At 39.1% G+C, this 23,856-nt stretch overlaps 1 protein-coding gene across 5 annotated transcripts in view; it reads left to right on the forward strand.

The window, feature by feature from the left end:
- Phldb2 (pleckstrin homology like domain family B member 2) overlaps positions 1–19,307 on the forward strand; it is a 97,174-nt gene extending 77,867 nt beyond the window's left edge. For all 5 annotated transcript variants that reach the window (XM_042676786.1, XM_042676781.1, XM_042676784.1 and 2 more), the window contains 6 exons: positions 5,880–6,084; positions 9,594–9,684; positions 10,745–10,891; positions 13,050–13,269; positions 17,417–17,502; positions 18,374–19,307. In XM_042676786.1, the coding sequence (XP_042532720.1) occupies positions 5,880–6,084; positions 9,594–9,684; positions 10,745–10,891; positions 13,050–13,269; positions 17,417–17,502; positions 18,374–18,514 (890 nt within the window). In that variant the 3' untranslated portion in view covers positions 18,515–19,307. The remainder of the gene's footprint in view (positions 1–5,879; positions 6,085–9,593; positions 9,685–10,744; positions 10,892–13,049; positions 13,270–17,416; positions 17,503–18,373) is intronic.
- Positions 19,308–23,856: the final 4,549 nt, after the last annotated feature.

Genomic DNA, 23,856 nt, shown 5'->3' on the forward strand with positions numbered 1-23,856 from the left:
TAGGTAGTTATCTATAGGATGTTTAAAAACTTGTTATAAAATTCCATGGACTGTGCTTCAAATAACGGAATGGCATTTTTCAAACGTTGGCTCTTAAAACTATTTGCTATTGTCTGCTTGGGGAAAAGAGAAGTGTTCATTGGACACAAGTTTGTTTTTAATGCTTTGGATTATCTGATGGATGAATATAGTAAAAAATGTTTCCGTAATAACAAATCTTTCTTTTTTAACTAACTATGCATGTTTCATAAAGTCATTAAAAAATTCCTTCAGTTATTTTTTGAAACTTAGATTCAATCTAAACCTGTGAGCATCCTTCAGTGGTTCTTTTGGTAATGTTAAAGCCATCAGAGACTGCATGTTGGAAGTACTATATATTTTTCTGTCCTTTTGCCATCTTTTCTGATCTTGTACCTTTCTCCCTTTCTCCATCATTTCCCTTCATTCCTGACCTGTCCTGGCCTTCATCCTTCTATGGACTATCATTAGGAAGAACGAATTCTTCAGCAGGTGAGAGGCTGAATTGTCACAAATCCTGGTTAGTTTTATTCTTTAAGCCTAGGTTATGATTTTTAAGTTCTCGAACTTTCTATATGAAGGCCCAGATAACCATTGAAACATACATTTGGTATACATTGACAAAACTTTACATATCTTACAATAGTTAATTGATATCGTCCCTTTTGGGTCCAGAATTCATAGAGATGAGCTTTAGAAATAAGACTGATGATAAATTAACCTTGTGAATCTAAACTGCTGGCTCTCTCAGGCAAGGAGGAGAGTTGGTCTTGTTTTGTAGAGTGTTATGAGATGAGCTTTAGATATGAGGTCTTGCTTTATAAATCTGATCAGCTGCTCTTTCAAGCAGCTCTCTCTTTTAGAATGGGAGGATTTGGAGCATTTTCAAGGTTGCTTTGATTTTGTAGTTGCTTTTACTCTGCTGAACATTACTCTGTTCATGTCAATAAAAACAAAACCCAAGTAGGGTTGGGGAGAGGAAGGCTGTCCTTTTCTAAAGTCTGTTCTTGTTCCTCACTCCAAACAGTAGATGCATTCCATTTCCTTATTTAGCCCCTAGGATCTTTGGAATTTACAGAGGAAGAGTGTATTCCATTAATGCCAGTTTTGTGGACTGTACATGCCAAATAAATTGTGTGAGTAGGACTTCAAATCATCGTCCTTGACAGTTAGCAGAGTGGGGTTCTAGGCCTGTAGCTGCTTCCTCCCTAGAACTCCAACCAAGTCCTTCTTTAGTCCCAGCCTCTTCTGTGGTCTTTCCTGTATGGCAATTTGTTGTGCCTATGGATGACCAAGCCAGAGCCCAAATCCCAAAACAAGTTCTTCAGAATGTAGATGTGAGGGCCATGCCCCTGTTATAGAAACCTCTGTTATTGGAGGATGGATGAGGTGTTCCCTCAGCTTCCCAGTTCCCATGCAAAAACACAAGTCTTAGGATCTATTTATGTAAAGCACTTCGGGTGAAAGTTTTAGCAAGGGTTTATTTAAGTATAAAAGGAGAAAGGAAGGATAAATAGAGCATTCCCTGCTTCCCATACAGAAGATAGGAGTTAAAGACTCAAAGTGACAACTGTTATTTGCTGCCTTTATTCTTTTTGAGCTGGGGGCGAAGAGAGGGCAGGCAGGGAACAGGATGCATGTGGTCATGTCTGTCTAACAACCTCAACCATTAGACAATGGCTTCTGGGTGGATAAAAATGGGTGAAGCCCACCCAAAAATAACAGGGAGCCTTCTAGACTCCCTTCTGGGAGACAGACATACTTTTTATTCTTTCAATAAGACAGATGTAGCTAGCCCCTCCTCTATCTCCTAATCTTGTAATTTAACATTAGGAAGGAGATATGCTGGGAGAGGGGAGTTTATCTGCTTTTTCAGGTTTCTTGCTTGGACCTTTAAGGCAAACCTTCCTCTCACATTGAATCTAGGGGAGATAGAAATCCTGCATTTGATAGATAAGCTTCTTAGCCTTAGGAGCTGTCAGTTAAGTTGCCCAAACCAGGTAAGGTGCTTGACCTGCTACCAGAATGACTAGAAGTTTCTTGCAGATGTAGAGGCAAACCTCGGTACACAGCAAGTTGGTATGGTGAATTTATGTTCACCATATACATTGGGACATCCTTGTGCAATCTGACACATTGGACTCATGGTTGGCTGTCACACTCACCGGATGTCATTTTCTTATTGTGTGATATTTTTGAAGAAAACAAAACAAAGAGAAACCACAGCTCTGGAAGATCTGAGAGGCAGAGCATATATGCAGTTACTTGAAGAAAAATGTTCACTATCATTCGGCCGACTTCAGTATTAGTCGACCCCTGGGACAGGTTTTTCCTGGTTGTAGAAAGCCAAGGAGATGGTGGCCAGGCACAGGTCGCTGCCTGGGATATAAATCCTCACACAGTCTTTGAGGGATTTTCTTTTTCTTTTTCATATTCCAACAAGAAAATGTCTCCCACGTAGTTCTTCCCAATATGGAAGTTTCCTGTGCCACAGCCTCAAAATCATAGGGAAATATTCACGTGTAACCTTTTCAAACAATGTCTGTTTTTCTTCTTTTCATAATGAGTATTAGGAAACAATTTGAAAAGAGCAATTAAAAATTCCAAGAGTTCAACTATAAAAAGTAAATATTTGAATAATTCTTTACTTTGCCTTTAAAAAAAATAAAAGCACAAAGCTTAGGAAGACACTGGCTTGATGTAAACTTTCTGCAACAATAGTTTCTTGAAATGAGTTTTTAGAACCAAAACCCAAAGTCATCCTCAAATATAAAGACATGGCAAAAGAAAGAGAGGGCCTTTCTTTTTTTTTTTTTTACATTGCAGCCATGGGAAAACAGCATTTCAGTTACATCTTTCAGCCATCTCCTGAGGTACATCATGGACTTTAGATTGAATATGGAATACTGGAGGAAGGCTAGGAGAAAGGTAGCATTATCAAAACAGTTCTAAATCACAAAGTGGCTTAGTTGGCCATTATCTCAGTCTTGTCTTTGGAGAAATTCCAGAGCAGTTGTTTTCACTTTATTACTGTAACGGAACTGGATCAAGATGGTCTCCCAAATTTTTGGCTCTCTCTGTAAGATAAGACCTTATCTGTGGGAAGAGCAGTTTGCCTTCCATACAGGTGCTTATCAGTGAATTTCCTATTTCTTTCTCTTTTTTTTTTTTTTTTTTTGTCGGTAGTGGGACCTGAACTCTGGGCCTGGGCGCTGTCACTCAGCTCTTCAACTCAAGGCTAGCACTCTACCACTTGAGCCACAGCACCACTTCCAGCTTTTTCTGCTTATGTGGTGCTGAGGAATCAAACCCAGGGCCTCATGCATGCAAGGCAAGCACTCTACCACTGAGCCACCCTCCCAGCCCTGAATTTCCTATTTCTTGAAGCCCAATGTGAGTGCAAAGAAACTTCAGCAGAGACTAACACAGATGAAAGGTCCAGATAGAGTTTGGGGACTTTTTGTTAATTCACAGGCTAAACTAAAGCATCTTTTAGGCTTGCCTCTTCTGTTACTATAATGATCTTCAATCCAGTCTCCCGATGTACTTTTATGTTTTGCATCTTTCTTCAGCTAAGTAATATATGGCTTTAACATATAGGTGTTTATAACTTATAATGGCAGATAAATAAAGGAAATTTAAATTCCAGAAACACGTTCATCTGAAATATCATAGTTTCACTTAGATTTCTAAAACTGCTCCAAACACTAATGGCAGGAAACTTTGTATGAAGCTATGGAAACAGTGGTCCCATAATGCTTTGTTAAGGCACCAGGGATGAGAAAACCTTTAATCAGTTGCTGAGGAAGCAATTGAGATAGACAGACAGACAGATAGACAGACAGAAATGAACTCCCTTTCCATAGCTTAGTACACTCCTTCCCCTCTCCAAAGCTTAACATGCTCCCTTCCTAGGCAACACTAAGCCCATTTAGTAAAGGCAATAAATAATCAGCCTCCAACCTCCCTTACCTTGGGATGGCACTTCTCTGGGGCAGCTACCACCATATAAGGCAACAAGAGCCCCTTAGAGTGACCTTCAAGTCTGGGCAGTTGCAGGATCCCTTATCTACTATTTGGACAGCACCATAAATCCTAATCCGCCATGATGAAGTCTCTGGTCCTCACGTCCACACCAGGGTCTCCGCCTCCTTCTAGTCTCTCCTAAACCTCCTAGGTTATATAGGTCATTCACAATAGCCAATGATTCTTCTCACTACTCCCTTGTGAGAAGGGGTTTTGCCGACCAGCAATAAATCTTTTATCTCTGTACTTAGATGTCTGCGTGGTTTTCTGGCAAAGTCCAAATAATCAAAAAGATAGATAGATTAGAATTATTTCCCTTCTGTCCTTAGCCCGGTTTTTGGACTATTTTATTGCTAAGTAAAAGCTTCATAGAAAGATAGAGCAGCCAGGTGCCAGTGGCTCACGCCTGTAATCCTAACTACTTAGGAGGCTGAGATCTAAGGATCGCAGTTCAAAGCCAGCCCAGGCAAGGAAAGTCCATGAGACTCTTATCTCCAATTAACCACCAGAAAACTGGAAGTGGTGCAGTGGCTTAAGTGGTAGAGTACTAGCCTTGAGCTGAAGAGCTGAGGGACAGCTCCCAGATCCAGAGTTCAAGCTCTACAACCGGCCAAAAAAAGAAAAAGAAAAAAGAAAAATAGAGCAAAAGAGAAGAGGCAAAATTGAAATGGTTTAATTGTAAATTCTTAATATCCTTGGTATTGATTCCCTGGGTAATAATACCTGTTTAGGTAAAAATTTCTTTTATTAAGGAGAAGTAAATTATAAAGAAAAGAAAATTAATGAATTGGGAATTTGTTTATGAGTATCAGCTTTGTGAGTATATGATAAGAGAACTGAAAAGTAGACAATTTGATTTGTAATGCCCAAACCAGCTATCAGAGAGCAGGCCACAATTTAGGCCCATTGCTTAATGTTGCTAAGAAGGGTAAAGAAAAGGCCTGGCACTTATGGCGCTTTTGATCCTATTGATGTTTATGTTTTTCAACAGCTATTACCACCTATCTAATAGGTGAATGTTAAAATGGGGAACAGACAGTTATATGATACACAGTGAGGCCGAGGGGGCAACCATTCAACCATTTGAAGAGTTGAGAGGCCTGAATCTTTTAAATAAGTGATTGGTAGAGGAACTGCTGGGGAGGGAAGGAGAAAGGGAGGGAATGTGGAAAGGAGGTAGGAGGGAGAGAAAGAGAGAGAGAGACACGGAGACAGCGTGTGACAGAGCAGACAAGCAAAGAGGGACAGCGAAAGAGAGAGACAGGCAAGCAGACAGACAGACAGAGGAAGAGACAGACAGAAAGAATGAATGCAGTTTGGATCCCAACCAATTAGTCAGAACAGTCTGAGACACGCTTCGCTCAACTCCTGTGCCAGAACGCTCCACTTGCTGTTTAGTGGCCAGATTGAGCACTCCTGACTCCTGGCATGTGAAGAGCATTGAAGAAGTATCTGACCTATGGCCTGCTGTTGCTTGCACTAGGCCTGGTTGTGCCTACACTTGAACATAGTTCTAAGACGATTCAAGGCTTTCACTGGGTTTCTGGTTCATTTTCTTTTAAATTTGGGTGTGTGCTGCTGTATTATTCACAGTTGGGCTGCTAGTCTTAGAAATGAGATAAATGTGTGCCAAATGATCCCACTAGCACACAAGACCATTTCTTAGGCACTCTTGCTTGCTGTTTCCTTTGATCTGCTTGGCTTTAAAACAAAGTGAAGCAAAGGCCCCAATTTCAAATGCAGATGTTTCTGGTTGCTGTTTTGAGTCTGTACACTTACAAGATTCTAAGTCTGATAATGTAGGCATATTTACATATTTATGGCTCTTTCCTTAGGTTATAATCACCAGCAGATGAGTGAAGGACAAAGGCAGAAATCTGAATTTTACAACCGCACAGCCTCAGAGTCAAATGTCTACTTGAATAGTTTCCATTACCCCGATCACAGCTACAAGGACCAGGCCTTTGACACGCTGAGCCTGGACAGTTCAGATAGCATGGAGACCAGCATCTCTGCCTGTTCACCTGACAATATCTCTAGGTAAGATTTACTGATGGGTGGAATTTCTGCTTTAGAAAAGCCCCAGCTGGCTTCCAACATGAACTCATCAATTTGAGACATTGTGCAAAACCAAATTTCTAAGACACAAGATATGAGTCAGAAGAGGACAAACTATTAAGGAGACCCTTAAACATAGTATCTTTTTGCTGGGCAAGGTAAAGTTTGTCTGTAATCCCCTATCCCAGAGGCAGAGGTAGGAAGATTGTAAGATGAGGCAGCCTGAGCAAAAGCAAAAGACCTTAGCTGAAAAACCAAAATAGATCTGGAGGGATGATACAAGTGGTAGAGAATTTGGTTAGCATTCATGAGGCCATGAATTCAATCTCCAGTATGGAGGGAAAAAACAATCATAGTCATTTAAAGCTTGTATGACTTAGCTAATCAAATATTATATGGTTCATTTTTCTACTTAATCTTATTTCTTTACTCTTGAATTTGGATATGAAGTGCTTCAATAATGAAGCACCTTTGTGGGTGGACTCCAAGCTCCATTTGCGCTGCTTTTGATTAAATGAAGAAATTATTTACAGTAGAGTCAAACTTTCAGTGTTTGTTTTTTGGTTTTTTTTTTTAAATCCTTGTTGTGCCTGAGTAGAAGGAAAGCCTTAGCTCTTCTGTATATTAAAATATTTTTAAGGATTTAGCCATCCACATTTCTATTCATACACTAGGGCAAGCAAAGCAGTGTTAGGGAATTAGAGCCACATCTGAATACAAACGGGTCCTAGTGTTTCTCCTTTTCTGGAACTCTGCCAATGAATGTCCCAACCCCTAGTTCATAAAACCAAAGCCAGATGCTGCTTTCCAGACCCAGCCCTGCCTTCCATCTCATCTAGGACTTCTTACTGATGACAGGCTCAGCACCTCTCTCAGTACGAGTCTTTGACCATACTTTTTCTTCATGTGTCAGAGTATGAGCCCAAGATCAAAGCCGATCAGTGCTAATAAAGGCAACAGAAATTGTAAGTTTCACTGCAGATTGAATTTACAGGATTATTCCATAACACAACCCAGCAGTTTTAGCAGAATAGAGATTTTTGTGTGGAATTTACCCTCAGTTACTTGTTTGCTAAGTCTCAAGACCTATTTTGTTTACAGTGTAAATAAAGATGCTGACAAAGCAAAACCAATGTCTGACTCGTGACTTTCCAGGAGTCACAAAAATACTGTTTCAACACAAAAGGGAAAGGCACATGTACTCATAACTAAACAATTATATCACTCTGCAAGTGGCTTTTGATGCCATAAGAAGCCACAAAACCAAGTTGGTGTCGCTAGAATTTCAGTGTGGTATTACTTCTTTCATAAGTTGGGGATATTTTAGTGTAAAATCATGAAAATAAATTTCAGCTCAGTAGAATTTTAAGTCCTTTGTGACAGTCTTCAGGAAGGTTCAATGGATAAAGACAATGTGTAAAACAGTAGTATCTAAGTCAATGTGGACTGTACCAAAAATGTGTCCAATAGGAGTAGGCTATTGATGACTTTGTGTTGGAGATTGAACCCAGCGCCTCACATATATGATCTACCATCAAACTCCATCCTCAGCCCAACTTTATTTTTTAACTTGTGATTTTTTTAAAAACAACCTAACAGTGAGTCATTGTGGATGTTACAGATACATAATTTTGTGTTATAATTTTGTGATATTATCTGACCTCCAGCCACATAATACTTTCAGCTTTCTTCATTAGATTAATGATATTTATGCCTATTCCATCGAAGAAGTTGGCATTACCAAGGAAGAGGAGTAAGATTTCTCCACATAAATTCAAGATTTTTTTTAAAAAAAATTCTTGATAGCTAAACAGAACAGATCTCACTCTTTTGAACCTCTCCCAGTAGCTAATGAAAACAATAATAAGAAATCATGGTTTCCTCTTTCTCAGGAGAAAATGCCTTGCTAAAAATAGCCACAGAATAACATTATCAAGCCCAGCTTCATTATTAAGCTTGTAAGGATCCAGTCTTCCTAAAACAGCCCCTATTGTCCAGAGTAGGCTTTCTAATGGGGCCAACAGTGCTGACTTTATTAGCCACATGCTAATATTAATAAAATTAATAAAATTAATAAATAATAATTAATAAATAATATTAATAAAATGTTACTGTACATTTATCTTGTCAAAACAGTCTTGCTATAGATTTCAATCATCCTGGGCTTGATTTGATCAGGTTATCTATAATCAGGCAGACTCCGCTTATTTATTTTTATGTACACTTGTGTGTGTGTGTGTGTGTGTGTGTGTGTGTGTGTGTGTGTGTGTGTGTGTGTGTGTGTGAAAGAGAAAGAGAGAGAGAGAAAGAAGGTGTGTTTGGGGGGTAGGGGGTGTGCACGCACCTGCATGCACTGGTAATTGGGGCTTGAACTAAGAACCACACTGTTTTATGTAGCTTTTTCCACTCACAGCTAGTGTCTAACACTGAAGCCACACCTCCACTTCCACCTTTTTTGCTGATTAACTGAAGAAAGCATAACTTGAACTCTTCTGCCCAATCTGGCTTCAAATCTTGATCTTTAGATTTCAGCATCCTGAGTTGCTAGGAATTCAGCCCTAGCACCTATATATACTTTTTTTTTTTTTTGGGTCCAGTCGTGGGGCCTGAACTCTGGGCCTGGGCGCTGTCCCTCAGCTCTTCAGCTCAAGGCTAGCGCTCTACCACTTGAGCCACAGTGCCACTTCTGGCTTTTTTCTTTTTGCTTATGTGGTGCTGAGGAATCGAACCCAGGGCCTCAGGCATGCAAGGCAAGCACTCTACCACTGAGCCACCTTCCCAGCCCCACCCATATATACTTTTATAAATTTCTTTTCTCCTGGTTTAGGTCTTTTTCACCATGGATTTTGATTCCCTTGAATCCTTTTGTGCCGTTTCCTCTTTAATATGGCAGGTGGGGGCTGCTTACAGAACTGGCCATTTACTGACCATCGCCCCTATAGGAGTCATTTTTCAGTTATATCATCATTTAGTAAAATGGTCACATCTAAATTCATAATGGAAAGAGCTAGAGGATACACATTCCCAAGAGAATAAAATGACATCAGACCTTGGTGTCCTTGGCATGGAACTTCATTGGGGATCTTGTTGGGCTAGGATATGGATCTTTAAACTAACAGGCCTATCTCTCACGGGCTACCCTTGTTAGACCTTGAAGGATGCATTTGGCTTTAGCTTTTTTTGAGAAAAGCCATTCACACTAATGTTGTTTTGCTAGCTTATTTTGGTCTCTTTAATGGCTGTAAGCCAATGTCACTTGGAGTTTTCAGAGCTGAATTGATTTGCCTCTTCAGATCAATAACTTGTTAGTGTGTGCTTAAAATGTGTGTGCTTGGGTTTTGTCATACACCTCCCTTGTTCGTGTGTGTGTGTGTGTGTGTGTGTGTGTGTGTGTGTGTGTTGGTCTGTGTCTGTATCTGTGTCTGTGTAAGAAAAAGAGAGAACTTAGCAGTCTGAACCAGTATTCTTAGAAGGTCTTTTTATTGATTCAGTGCCAGCACTTCTAATATTGCCCGAATAGAAGAAATGGAGAGACTGTTGAAACAGGCTCATGCAGAAAAGACCCGGCTGCTTGAATCCAGGGTAAGCCTTGTATCTTCACCCCAGCCTGTGTTGCTGGTATAAGGAGCCTGGCTCCTGACTTCAGAAAGCATCTCTCCTTCAAGAGCCTAAATTAGTGTTGTGACCCTGAAGCCACTCAGCCTTTCTCAGGCTCCTTTCTTTCTTTCTTTCTTTCTATTTTTTTTTTTGGTCCGGTCATGGGGCCTGAACTCTGGGCCTGGGCGCTGTCCCTCAGCTCTTCAGCTCAAGGCTAGCGCTCTTCCACTTGAGTTTCAGGCTCCTTTCTTACCTGAAAAGTAAAGGCTCATTACCACAGCATTTTCTATCCCTTGAGAAATGTCTTGGCATAGACTATGTAGTGTTGACATAGACTGAAATGGATGTTTTGTACTGTACTTGGCCTGGAATGGCTGCTCTGTGGTTGGGCCAAGGAATAGAGAAGAATGGTCTGTCTTTAGGCCTTCTCCCTTCCTTCCCAGCTTGTGCTAACTGCACTATTTTAATATTTTAAAACTCCATGTTATTGTTGATGTATTTCAAGGCGAAAATCTAAGCTTCCTGAGGAATCCCCCAAATGCCTTTGCATCCTGCCTCAAGGGCACCTCCTTTCCTCTCCTAACTTCCCCCATACTTCCTCTGCAAACTTCAGCCAATAAGCTTCGCAGAGCAGCAGCAGGAATTGGAGGGACCTATGGCCCTCAGATAGAAGACCATGGTCCTAAGAAAGGCTGAACCTCATGACTAGTGTTCATAACACTTTGTGAGGCTTTTAATTAAGAACAAGCTGTAGTCACTGGTACAGAATGACTACATAATGACTACATATAATCATAAGCAGGACTTATGACTTAAGACTAATATTGAATTGTTAATTAAATGTAATCATTGTGTTTCTGCATATAATGAAGCTTAGAAAGGTATGCTGAAGGCAATTATGAGATTTGTTAGCTTTTGTTATCTTAAGAGACTAGAATGCAAAACCAGAAATCATCTTGAGAGAATTTTGAGTTAGGTATTAGCTGGAGTTGTTGAATTATAATCAGTATGTCTTAAAATAATTGTTTTGCATAATAATTTTTAGGAACGGGAAATGGAAGCCAAAAAACGAGCTCTGGAAGAAGAAAAACGACGACGAGAAATCCTGGAAAAACGTTTGCAGGAAGAAACTAGCCAGAGGCAGAAGTTAATTGAAAAGGAAGTAAAAATAAGGGAGAAACAAAGAGCACAGGTTTGTCATCTAATTCGAATTCATAAACATGGTGTGCCCCCTGGTGGTCATTCCACAAAAGACTGCCATTTTATGTCTGGATGTCTTCCTTACCAATTAAAGGTGTACCCACAAGGCCTTCTTCCTTATTCCATTAGTACCTGGCAGACTGATTAAGAGAAAGATGTGTGTTCACATATTAAATAAGTGAGTATATTTCACAACTTCTAGGGAGCGATCAATCAAAAGACACTACTCACAGGCAACCTGTTGGTGAGAGAAAACTTTTCTTGTATTCTTTCTTGAAGCTACTTTAAAGGAATATATTTTTTAATGGCTCTGAAAAATGCCACTGCATTGGCTGCTGAAAACAAATGCAAAGCTTAAATAGTAAATCCGCCTCTCTCCCACTCCCTCCCTGTCTATCTCTCTGTCTCTATCCCTCCCTCCCTCTTTTTCCCCTCCCTCTCCCTCTCTTTCTTCCTCTCCACTTGCCCCTCCTGAGGTTTGAACTCAAGGCCTCATGGTCTTGCTTGGCTTTTCCTGCTCAAGCCTTTCTACCTGAACTACATTTCCACTAACAGATCTTTGCTGGTTAATTGCAAATAAGAATTTCTCAGATTTGTCTTCCTGGGATGGTTTCAAACCACAATCCTTAGATCTCAGCCTCTTGCGTAGGTTGAAGCATTGATATTTACCTTCCATTTCTTGATCGTGTTGCTAGTGTTTTGGGTTGTTTTTCCTTTGTATAACCATTGTTACACTGGTCACCCATTGATTTAACTTCCTATCTTGGTCATAGAGATTTACAACGTCTGTCCTTATTACTATAGCTTCTTACATGATACATATTTTTCTAAAGATAATACAGAAAAATACCACATTTTATTTAAAACAACAGAAGTAAAATATTGTTCAATATGACACAATTTAAAGCTCACATTAGCTTTGTCAGAGTTAGCTACTCAAAGGCAAAGGAATAATTGCATAATTCTTCCTACTTGTGGCTATTTGACAGTATAGAAGTTGGGGACTGTTTTTGTGTGTTGTGAAGTGTCAGTAAGCCTGTGGGCACCTGTTTACAATCAAGTCCCACAGGTAAAACAGTGAGTAAAAGTGGAACATAAAATTTGTTCATTCATTCATTATCCCAACCTCTGCCAAATTCTTAGTATTGGTAACTGTTGTCCATGCCTATTTAGAATCTAAAGCCAAACCAAAAAAGCAGTTTTAAGCTGGATGCTGGTGGTCACAGCTGTAATCCTAGCTACTCAGGAGGCTGAGATCTGAGGATCTTGGTTCAAAGCCAGCCCAGAAAGAAAGATACCTATGAGATTCTTATCTCCAATTAACTCAAAAACTGGAAGTGGCACTGTGGCTCAAGTGGTAGAACGCTAGATTTGAGCACAAAGAGGCTCAGGGACAGCGCCCAGGCCCTGAGTTCAAGCCCCACAACCACCACCACCGACAACAACAAAAGCAGTTTTAATACTGATTATAAGTTTGACTTGCAGTAAGTGATTAGATCATTTTCCCCAGAACAAAAGGGTAGGGTTGTTTAACTATATAAAATAAACACATTTTAAAAATATCACCTTTGGTGATGATATATGCTTTTTAAATTAGATGAACTTTAGCCCTCCCCATTCATAAAATAAAGACATCTAAGTCCATACTTTTGGCTTCTAGTCCTAAACAGCTCATGATATTAGATCCAGCTATGATGCTACAGCTTACTGTAGCTTCTTCTTTTTTTTTTTTTTTTTCAAAATGTTCATCTCTACCTTCAATTTCTATCAAGATGATAAGAGCTGATAGAAAGCTGATGTTTACAACTTTCAGGGTCTTCATGGGGTCTCTTTTTATTCAACAGTGTTTAATAAACCATGTGAATCTGGAATTACTTAAGAAGAGCTGTTGTTGAGTTATAGTAGGGAGAATTCTTGGAAACTTCCCAGTAATGGAATCTTGTGTACATGGAACAGCCCAGACAACTTCAAGCTTCAGTTCCCTGCATTTGTTAAAATGCTATCTCTCTGAAGTCCAGAAAATGACATTTTACTATCTGCTTCTCAGTCTTGAGACATTTACCATGAGCTCCCTGAATGACATTTAGTTCCTGTTTCTAAACAGCTATGACCTAAAAGCTCTAGATGGCATGCCTTTTGCACTTTTCCAGGCTCGTCCTTTGACACGCTATCTGCCTGTCCGGAAGGAGGACTTTGATTTGCGCAGCCACGTGGAGACCGCTGGCCACAATATTGACACCTGTTACCATGTGTCAATCACAGAGAAGACCTGCCGAGGATTCCTCATCAAAATGGGTGGAAAGATTAAAACTTGGAAAAAACGTTGGTTTGTTTTTGATCGGAATAAACGAACATTTTCATATTATGCAGGTAGGTGATCAAAATGTTGAACTGGTATGTTCAAATGTATTACAAAGCAAGTACAATTAAAATTCAGTATACCTGTAGTTCCTCTTACTCAAGAATCTGGGACAGAAGGATCATGTGAGCCCAACTTGAGTCCAGCCTAGGCGGCAATGCAGTAAACACCCCACCCCCAAAAGAAAAATAGAAAAAAACTCTAAGGAACAGAAGCAAAAACTAAATATATGCGGTAGACATTCAGTATAAATAATTGGAAGTCATAAGTTAGTGGAGCTATTAGCCTCATAGATGTGTATTGTTTTATATTTAGATTATAGAGTTTAATATGAGGAATTTCTTTTCTACCCAAATTAAAATTGTGGTAGTTTAAACTATATGAATTAAATTGATAAATTAAATTGATCAGAATGTGAATTGTCCACATAAACAGACATGTTGAATTGAAACCCCTTTGTGTAACTAAAAATAATCAAAAAAGTAGAATGAATAAGATGAAATAAAAAATATGAATTAGTGTATTCAAGTTCTGAAATAACCTGTAGTTCAAATATGTAGTAAGTAGAAATTTGTATTTTTATTTATTTTGAATTTATGTTTTTACATTAAAATATGGCCAGAATATGGCCAGAAAAGGAGTTTCACTATTTATTATTTCTTTCTATATGTTCTATTTAAATCCCACATAACGAAGCTGCCCAGGCTGATAGCCACTGATAGTGACAATGGTCACTGATAGTAAACTGTGGTTTGTCAACTACAGTTGCCCTTATTTTTTTTTTTTTTTGTCGGTCCTGGGGCTTGAACTCTGGGCCTGGATGCTGTCCCTCAGCTCTTCAGCGCAAGGCTAGCGCTCTACCACTTGAGCCAACGTGCCACTTCCTACAGTTGCTCTTTCAAATACAGAAACAAAATGTTGCACTGCGCTCATCCCTGCAGACCACCTCACCCAAAGATGTTATAGTAAAAGTTTTAAAGACCTTCAGACCAATCTGTTGCACACTTCTGTAACTTCCTTTTCTGTGAACTTCGTTTTGTTACCCATCAGCCATGTGGCTAATACTGCCATGGGTCTTCCTTTTCCTAGCCTAAGTCTTTCTGACCCAGGGAAATGCCTTTTGCAACTTAAAGTTTGCAGTGATGGGTTTCATTTAAAATTTCATCTTAAATATCAAGCCATGATTTGGACTCTGAAAGATCACTCACATCTTAACACTTAAACAGGTGAAAATTATATTCCATCAGCTTTTTCTTTTTAATCATTTACGTGTGACATAACTAAACAGAGAGACCTAGGTAATAAATGCTGCCCAACTGATTCTCTGCAGGGCCATCACCTGTTGGGGCTGCACTTACCCCCAAGCCCCACCTATCCCCTTTAAATACCAACATGCACAGGGCCAAATGAGTCCCCACAAAGCCCTCCAGATTGCAGCTCTGGCTGTCCCTGACCTTCAGCTTGTCTACAAAGTCAACGGCCTTGTCTGTGCTCAAATCTATTGTGTTGTACTGGACCCTGGCCTCTGGCCTTGACCTCCAATACATTAACTGGGAACTTGAGGAGAGTCTCCTGCTGAGGCACAGGAAATGGGTGTGTAAATGGAAGGGATAATGCTGTTGCGAGACAGAATGACTGGCATTGTCTCCTCAATGCATAACTGCATCATCGATCTCTTGTAAGGCTTTGAGACTGCTTTGTAACCAGCAAAATGTTCTGCAAACAAAAACTTTGTTTTCCAGTTTTCTGCCTGCTTGAAACTGGCATTTACTTTCATCTCCAGATCTTAGTTTACACCTGTGTGGAGATAAAAAGTATTACCATATTCTCATGAATGACTGCAGAAAATAGATACACTGACCTGCTGTGTTACTGAAACTGGCTGGAATCCCCTGAATATGATATTGAAGCAATGTTTCCCAAGGAAAAGCAAAAGCAAACACACAAAAATATGGTCCATGATCCAATGAGTTAGGGAGATGCTGTGTCCATTGCAATTAAATATACTAAGTCTGGGGCTGGGGATGTGGCAGAGTGATGGAGGGCTTGCCTAGCATGTGTGAAACCCTAGGTTTGATTCCTCAGTACAGCATAAACAGAAAAGGCTGGAAGTAGCACTGTGGCTAAAGTGGTAGAGTGCTAGCCTTGAGCAAAAGAAGCCCGGGGACAGTGCCTAGGCCCTGAGTTCAAGCCCCAGGACTGGCAAAAATAAATACATAAATAAATAGACAAACTAAGTCTTCTATGGAATTATTTTTGGCCATTATTTTTCATAGGAGCTTTTAAACATTATTGGGAAAAACTAAGGAAATTCACTTAGTTAAAAAATGCAAAATGTAGCCAGGCACTAGTAGCTCAGGCCTGTAATCCTAGGAAGCCAGACTGAGCAGGAAAGTCTGTGAGACTTTTACCTCCACTAAACTATCAAAAAAGTCAGAAGTGAAGCCCCGGTTCAAGTGATAGAGTACTTGAGCAAAAGAAGCTTAGAGACAGCACCAAGACCCTGAGTTCAAGCCCCAGAACCTACACAAAATAAAAAATACAAGCATGAGAAAATATATATAATGAAAGTCAAATCCCTTTCCTATCAGAAATTCTGACTTTATTCTCCCATTAGGGCTGAAATATTCTTTCAGATTTTCTGTATTGCTTTTTATGTTTTTCATTACAATTATTAATAATATGTATTTTATGTGTTCTAATATATGATTATGTTACATAAATGTAATTAATAATTATGTTGTTATAATAATAATTATGTTATAATATGTGTGCATATAGTATATATACTTTTGCTTTTATACAGCTTAGGGCCAAAATTATTCAATCTCCTCATACCCTATTTTGCATAACCGTATCTCAGAATTGATTTATTTTGGTTTTATTTTCTTTTTGAAACAAGGTTTAATGGTTATTCAGACTGAGCTGGGACTCCGTATGTAACCCAGGATGGTCGGCAGCCCAAGATCCTCCTGCCTTGGTCTCCTTAGTGCTGAGACCGCACCACCATGCCCAGTTTAAGATTATTTCCTTCTGAGAACATACAGAAACAGCTCAGTTTTTTCAGATTCTATTGTGTCTCTGAAATTTTATGCTCAAGATTAGTGCTCTCCACTTGAGCCATAGTTCCATTTCTGGCTTTTTAGTGATTCATTGGAGATAAGAGTCTCTTGGACTTTTCCTCCAGGCTGGCTTTGAACCAAGATCCTTATATCTCAGCCTCTTAAGTAGGTAGGATTACAGGCCTAAGCCACCATTGCTTGGCTGCATAAATAATCTTATACAATAAACTTTTGAAGTGGAATTATTAAAAGGATATTTGCACTTCAAATGTTTCTTGTTTTACTAGTTGCCTTCGAACAAGGGCTGCCATTTGTTGTTACAATAGTCTCTTTTGCTGCTCTCTCCCTGTCCTTTTGATTATTCATTACGATCCTTGCAAAGTTTAAATCATAAAATATTTCAAGAACTAAGAGGATCACCATGTAGTAAATGCTTGGTTAAAGTTTTGATTGTTTTGTATGTTTTATTCATTTGGTAAACTAATCTTTGGAAATGAAATAGAAAATACTATGTTTAAAGACATAACTACTGGCAGTTCAAAACTCTATTTCAATTTTATGGGGGAAATCAAGCATGCTACACAGTTTTACAGAAAAGAAATGTAAGGAAAATATAAAGTATAGATCAAAAAAGACAGTCTTGGAGAATGTGTGGGAATGATTTGTACAGGTACCAATAGTATTTGTATTTTGAAGGTTAATTAGACAACCTGAAGTTTTTGGGTGGAGTTTTTTTGTGTGTGTGCCTGTACTAAGGCTTAAATTCTAGGCCCTATGTTGTTGCTTTGTTCATAACTGGCTCTCTACAACTTGACCTTGACTCTAGCTCCATTTGTGGGTTTTGTTTTGACTGCTATAAATTCACCAAAGAGTCTTAGACAAAGTCATCTATTCTCTTGGGTTTAGAGCTGGAAATAGTTTCTTTCTTTAAAAAAAACAAACAAAACAGGACTAATACATTAGCCTAGGTTTTTTAAATTAACTGTTAGATAATTTAAATTGTGGATAGGTATTTTAATGATGGTGATGAGCATGAAATTACACTTTCTTGCCTATCAGTGCTGATAAAGTATTTAACATTCATCTATTTTTGCAGACAAGCATGAAGCTAAATTAAAAGGAGTGATATACTTTCAAGCCATTGAAGAAGTATATTATGACCACCTCAAGAATGCTAATAAGGTAAACACCAGTTTTGTAAATATCTGCAATTAGAAGGCAAATGAAGTTAGGGAAACATTAGCTGGGGATGTTAAGCAATTTAGATGTTGTGTTCTGGCATAACAGATTTGATCAGAATGGCACTGGGAAATTAACATTGAAGTAAGTCCAGTGGTTTATTTTTCTGAAACCAAAAAAAGTCCTGGTGAAATGAAAAAATAGTCCGGATATATAAGTTTGAGAGATGCTACAAAATGACTCTGCAAGTGTTTGCAAAAGAAGCTACTTTGTAGTTATGAATCGGTCATAATTTAGTAGAACTTTCAAATATAATTTTGTGTATGTGTGCTGGTGCTGGAGGCTTGAACATAGGGCCTCCCACTCTTCTTTGGCTTTTCTGCTCAAGGCTGGCAACCTAACACTTGAACCGTGCCTTCACTTCAGGCATTCTGCTGGCAAATTGGACATGATTCTCTTGAATTTGTCTGTGTGAGCTGGCAAACCAAGATTCTCAGATCTCAGTCTCTTTATTAGCTAGGAGTACACATGTTATCTTCCAGTGCCCATAGGAGGGTAATTATAAGGCAAAAAGTAACAGCTACAATTTACTTAATACCTCTTATTGTCTAGGCACTATGCTTTACAGACTAGCCAGTAAGAGAATTAGGGAGCTATGGGTGAGATTTCTTGTTCTAAAAGGCGAGAAAGATGGTCAATCTTGAGAAAAGTATTGTGGGCCAGGGATAGGCCTTATAGTAGAGCAAAAATAATACTTACATAAAAATACTTAACAGTGAAGAACTATTAAAAAAGAAACTTTAACATGCGTATGTTATTTAATGTTCTAGTTTCAAGATGTTTGTTAGACAGTCTTTTCCTCTTTGCATTTCAGAGTCCTAATCCATTACTCACCTTCAGTGTCAAGACACACGACAGAATCTATTATATGGTGGCCCCATCCCCAGAAGCCATGCGGATTTGGATGGACGTTATTGTTACTGGGGCGGAAGGTTACACTCACTTCTTATTGTAATAAAATGAAGCAATAGTCCTACTTCAGGGCAGACTGCAATAACTCTCACAAAAGTGAAGCCATATTCAATCCCAGGTGGAAGACCCAAGAGCCCATCCTTTTAACTATATGCACTCAGAACTCTTTTGCATTGAGAAGGCTTTTATAAAAAGGAAAAAAAAAAAAAGCTTAATCATAAACAGCAAATGAATTGAAGCTCTATGAGAAACATTGTTTTGAGAAACTGCATCACTTCTACAAACATTTCTTATAATCTATTTTTTATCCATGGGTGGTGATTAAATCAACTAAACAGTTTACAAAATATCTGTATATATGTATTTGGAAATATAGGAATATGTTAACACCTAAATCATTAGATTGACAGTATTCGTGGCCTTTTTTCTGTTGTTCCCCCCCCCCCCCTTAGAAAATAGCATTTTATAAATATAACTAAATAAGGACTTTAAGGAAAATATGTTTTAGGAATGTTGCCTTAAATTTCAAATACTGCACCAAAAACTAAAGACTTGGCGTGACTTCTGTTTAGCAGCAGTTTCAAGTAATGGACTGCACTGTGCTACTCTATATTTTAAAATGGTATTCTGATGTCATGAAGTACCCAGGAAATAGCTCTGCTCTGTCATCTCCAGCATAAGCTACTATGCCTGTGTAGTAAACCACTTCTGTATAAGAAGAATAATCAGGTACTTGTGGGTCATGACTGTAAGCCTACTTATTCAAGAGGCTGATAGTTGAAAATCACTGTTCAAAGTGAGCCCAGGTAGACAAATCTTGGAGACTTTTACCTCCAATTAGCCAGATGTGGAAGTACAGCTCAAGTGGTAAAGTGATCACCATGAATGAAAAAGCTAAGCACTCAAGAGTGTGAGGCCCTGAGTTCAAGATGGTTGGGTTGTTTTCTTGTATTTGCAGGTGGGGGTGGGTGGGGGGAGGGCGGGAGGGTGGAGTTTGTGGGTAGTAAGGGAAAGCCATGTTAGACAACATCCTGTCACACTGTGCAATTTAAAAATATTTGGTGTTAGTAAGTTTTGCCAAATATTTCTTCATTTCTGGTGCTGAGAAAGAAGGCAGACATAACTAGTGTACTTTCAATTGTCTGATTTCTCTCTTTGCTATGAAGCACACCTGCTGATCACACTCTCACATGCAATACTATGAAAGCACTTGTCTGTTTTCATCAAAGAACAGAACCATTAAAATACATGTTCTCAGAAATGGTGTAGTCCTATAAAAAGCAAGCAACACCAAACATCATATTATCTATTGCATCTTATTATGTATTTCTTTACAAATAGTATTTGTTTTTTAGAGTTAAATTAATTTCTGTTGAACAAAAGACTTCCGGAAAGTCTTCTTTTTTATAATGGTTTTTCAAATGTCACTTACTCATGATTTCATGTTTTGTGTGTTTGTAAGTATGAATGTACTCTTTCTGAAAACGTGGCAGATGAATGAAAGTGAAAAATAATGCTTTCCTTACAAGGTGAAATGATTGGATGTGCCTATAAAATGTTGTGAGGCCTGACTGGATACAATCTATTTTTTAAATTGCTGTGTAGTTTTTAATACATGTATACACATCACCAATAATAAGATTTTGCAACTGGATAACATAAGATTTTACTTGAACAATGAAGGACAAAAGTCATGATTGTAGAAGATATTTTTAAAATCTGATTTTGCAAGAGGTGACCCTTAATACTTGTATTGACGTAAGCAAATGAAATGTCAAGATTTTGTTGATTGATGTAAAGACACAACTTTCCTGTACTGTACTTTTTCTATAGGATTGTAAGGGTATTCTAATCGATTTGCATGTTACAAATCTTTTAAGTGTGTGTATGAAATATATTGAGTTTGGATTAAAATGCATGGAATTTGGACCTGATTGGTATTTGAGAAACTGTTCCCTTCCTTGGAAGTTACATATCTGTAAGAGGATGGGACATGGATTAATCAACAAGAAAATCAGTTGTTGAATCCACACACGGGTTGTCATATGCTCACATCATTATAGGCTTAAATAGAAGCTATTCCTGGGACCATTCCTAGTACTTAGAAATGAGGCAGACCCTAAAAAAAAAAACGAACAAAACAAAACAAAAAAAACCTGGGGGTTGGAGGTGTGGCTTAACTGAAAAGTGCCATGAGCGAAAGCATCAGATATCAAGTTCAAATCCCAGTCTCAGAACGTAAAAACAAAACAAAGAAAACCCACTTGTCATTTTTTGGAGATTTTTTTAGCAGTGATGTAGTTATTTCTAGGGATTGGAAGGGCTATGTCTATCCTTATCAGAAAGGAGGAAATAATGCAAATGTGAAATCAAGGTCTTTACATATGGGAACCCCACTTGTCTCCCTAAATTCCCTGTCTGTAGATTTCAGAAAGAGAAACTGCCTGCAGCTGTATGTGTCTTAACCTTTTATATCTTCTTGCAAGAAATATGGACACTAGGTGACCAGAGGAGAAACAAATTGATCTACTGCCTGCCCATCACTTTCAGTAAAATCACTTTAAACTATTAAGACTTGAGAGAAAATCCAGGCATACACCTGAAATCCTAGCTCAGAAGGCTGAGGCCTGAGGATCAGGGCTGAAAGCCTGCCTGAGCAAGAAAGTCCATGAGACTCTTATCTCCAATTAACCATTAAAAAAAAAAAAAAAAAAAAGCCAGAAGTAGAGGTGTGGCTTAAGAGGTAACAAGCCAAAACTAAGTATTTCCTATTTTTTGTTCATAGTCTTTATCTGGTGTTCGAATACATTTCTTGTAAGCAATCCTAATGTTCGTCTGTTGACTTCTAGGTTATAGTGTTTTAATTTATCTCATCATAGAGTGGAATGATTTTTACTCATGAACGGTTAGTTAAAATTTCTGGCCCATTTATTTAAAAAAAAAAAAAAAGAGGTAACAAGCCAAATGAGTGAAAAAAAACAAGTGAGAGTGAAAAGCCCTGACTCCAAGCCCCAGTATCAGCCCCCCCCCAAAAAAAAAAAAAAATTAAAGAGGAAACAATTCATGGGTTTGTTGAAAGGCCATTTGTTCCTTTGTTGGTGGTGGTGGAACTTGAACTCAGTGCCTGGGCGCTGTCCCTGAGCTTTTCTGCTCAAGGCTAATGCTCTACCACTTTCAGCCACAGCTCTACTTCTGATTTTCTGGTGGTTAACTGGAGATAAGAGTCTCATAGACTTTACTGTCCCAGCTGGTTTCAAACTCAGATCTCAGGCTCTTGAGTAACTAGGGTTACAGGTACAAGCCACAGCTGCCCAAGAAGTCATAAGTTCTTAATCAGTTTTTTTTTTACATGATTTCAATGTAGTCTCTAGATTACCAAACATTCCTGTACACCTAAAGAAAGGTCCTGTGACTGGGTAGTTTTGTTTTTTATTTTATTTTATTTTCTGGGTCCGGTAGTGGGGCTTGAACTCTGGGCCTGGGTGCTGTCCCTCAGCTCTTCAGCTCAAGGCTAGCGCTCTACCACTTGTGCCCCAGCCCCACTTCCGGCTTTTTTCTTTTTGCTTATGTGGTGCTGAGGAATCAAACCCAGGGCCTCGAGCATGCAAGGCAAGCGCTCTACCACTGAGCCACCTTCCCAGCCCCTAGTTTTGTTTTTTATTAATGTGCTCTTTTTTTTTTCAGGGAAGGGTGACTATTAGTTAATTTCTTGGAGAGCAAGGATAGAGAAGTGAGGGGAGACTTGCTAGTTCTAGGAGTGAGGTAATCCATTCATCAGCTTCTTTAAGAGGCACTATACACCTCAAGAAAGAGGTCTACTCAATCTTTTCCCATGAGGGGGAAATGTCTCCTGCTCTTCCAACATTCCCAAAAGAACAGATTTGCACAACTCCAAATGCATGCTTCCTAAAATGATACCATGTCCAACTTGCCCCTATAACCTTGGCAACCATCAATGCCCAGTGATGAAGAGGTTTGCACAAAGTATTACATTCCACTAACTGCACTAACTTTCTAGGAATAAAATACTACATAAGGTTTACTGCTTGAATCTTGAGGCGCCCAAGAATTACTTCAGAGTATATCAGAAGCAAAGCCCAAGAAACCTTTGTATTACAATGTGTTCTATTATTTTTGTATTGTCATTCCATTTTTTTCTTCTGTTTTCCTCTAAAAATAGTGCTGCAAGTAGAGGATAATACATATCCTTAGGAAGCTGTGTTTTTCTGTAACCACACAGGGAGACATGAGCTCAAACAGCATTGGAAAATAATGCATACTGTAACTTAGATCAGTGTGGCCAGATTACTTGCAAGTCAATATGTCAATGGCAGCCATATGTGGATGACAGTTTCCATTGTCCTGGCGAAGTTTCCTTTTTTAATTTTTGCCAGTCCATGTTTTACTTTTCAATTAGTGAAAATTCGTGCCAATTTTATTGGGATTATTATTTTTTCTTATTTCTAAGAGCCAGCTGAATAGAATTAATGCATGCATGCTGTCTTGTGTGCTTTCCCAGGTTCTTAATTGTTTTACATTAACTTTTGCATTGAAATGTTTAAATTCTTATAGTCAAGTGTAATTTTTTTCTTTGACACTTTTGTAAAGCAAAGGTCTCTTTGATTCCCAGATTGTGTAATAATCTCCTTAAGTTCATATAATGTATAATTTATCTACTGCATATTGCAAGAAGCAAAAGTCAGAATAGTCTCAGAATTCAATTAGGGCATTGGGGCTGGGAAGGTTGTTCAGTGGTAGAGTGCTTGCCTTGCATGCATGAAGCCCTGGGTTCGATTTCTCAGTACCACATAAACAGATAAAGCTAGAAGTGGTGCTGTGGCTCAAGTGGTAAAGCGCCCAGGACCAAGAGTTCAGGCTCCACAACCGACAAAAAAAAAAAAAGTAGTTCACAGAAGCACGTAGAACACAAACTGGGGAGTGGAGAACTTGATTCCACTCCAGATAGGAAGGTCAGCCCTTACAAAGGTCAGATCTTGGAAGCATTTCCAGTACAGGTTAAAAGTGGGAGTCACTGGAGCTGGGACTGAGCAGCCTGGATCCCCGCTTCTGCGGGAGAGCCTTCCAGATGATGAGCTGGTGTTCCACGTAGGCCCTGGGAGGCGGTGCCTCCCTGAGGAGAAAGGAAAGGCGACATTGACCGAGAAGCCTTGTGCGCATAACGTGCCTGACGGAACTGTTACTCCTTTGTATAACGACTTAATAACCATTGAAAAGTACAGCTTCAACCACCCCAGAACCAGCAAGCGCGCGCTGCAGCGCACGCGCACTTCCACGCGCCTGGACCGCTGACGCAGTTGGGCAAGTCCCGCCCTTCCCCCCCCCACCCCCCAGCGGGCGACGCATGCGCATTCTTGAAGCTCTGCG

Source organism: Dipodomys spectabilis, unplaced genomic scaffold (genome assembly GCF_019054845.1).
Source record: "Dipodomys spectabilis isolate Male_0828 unplaced genomic scaffold, ASM1905484v1 ptg000032l, whole genome shotgun sequence".
Taxonomy (NCBI): domain Eukaryota; kingdom Metazoa; phylum Chordata; class Mammalia; order Rodentia; family Heteromyidae; genus Dipodomys; species Dipodomys spectabilis.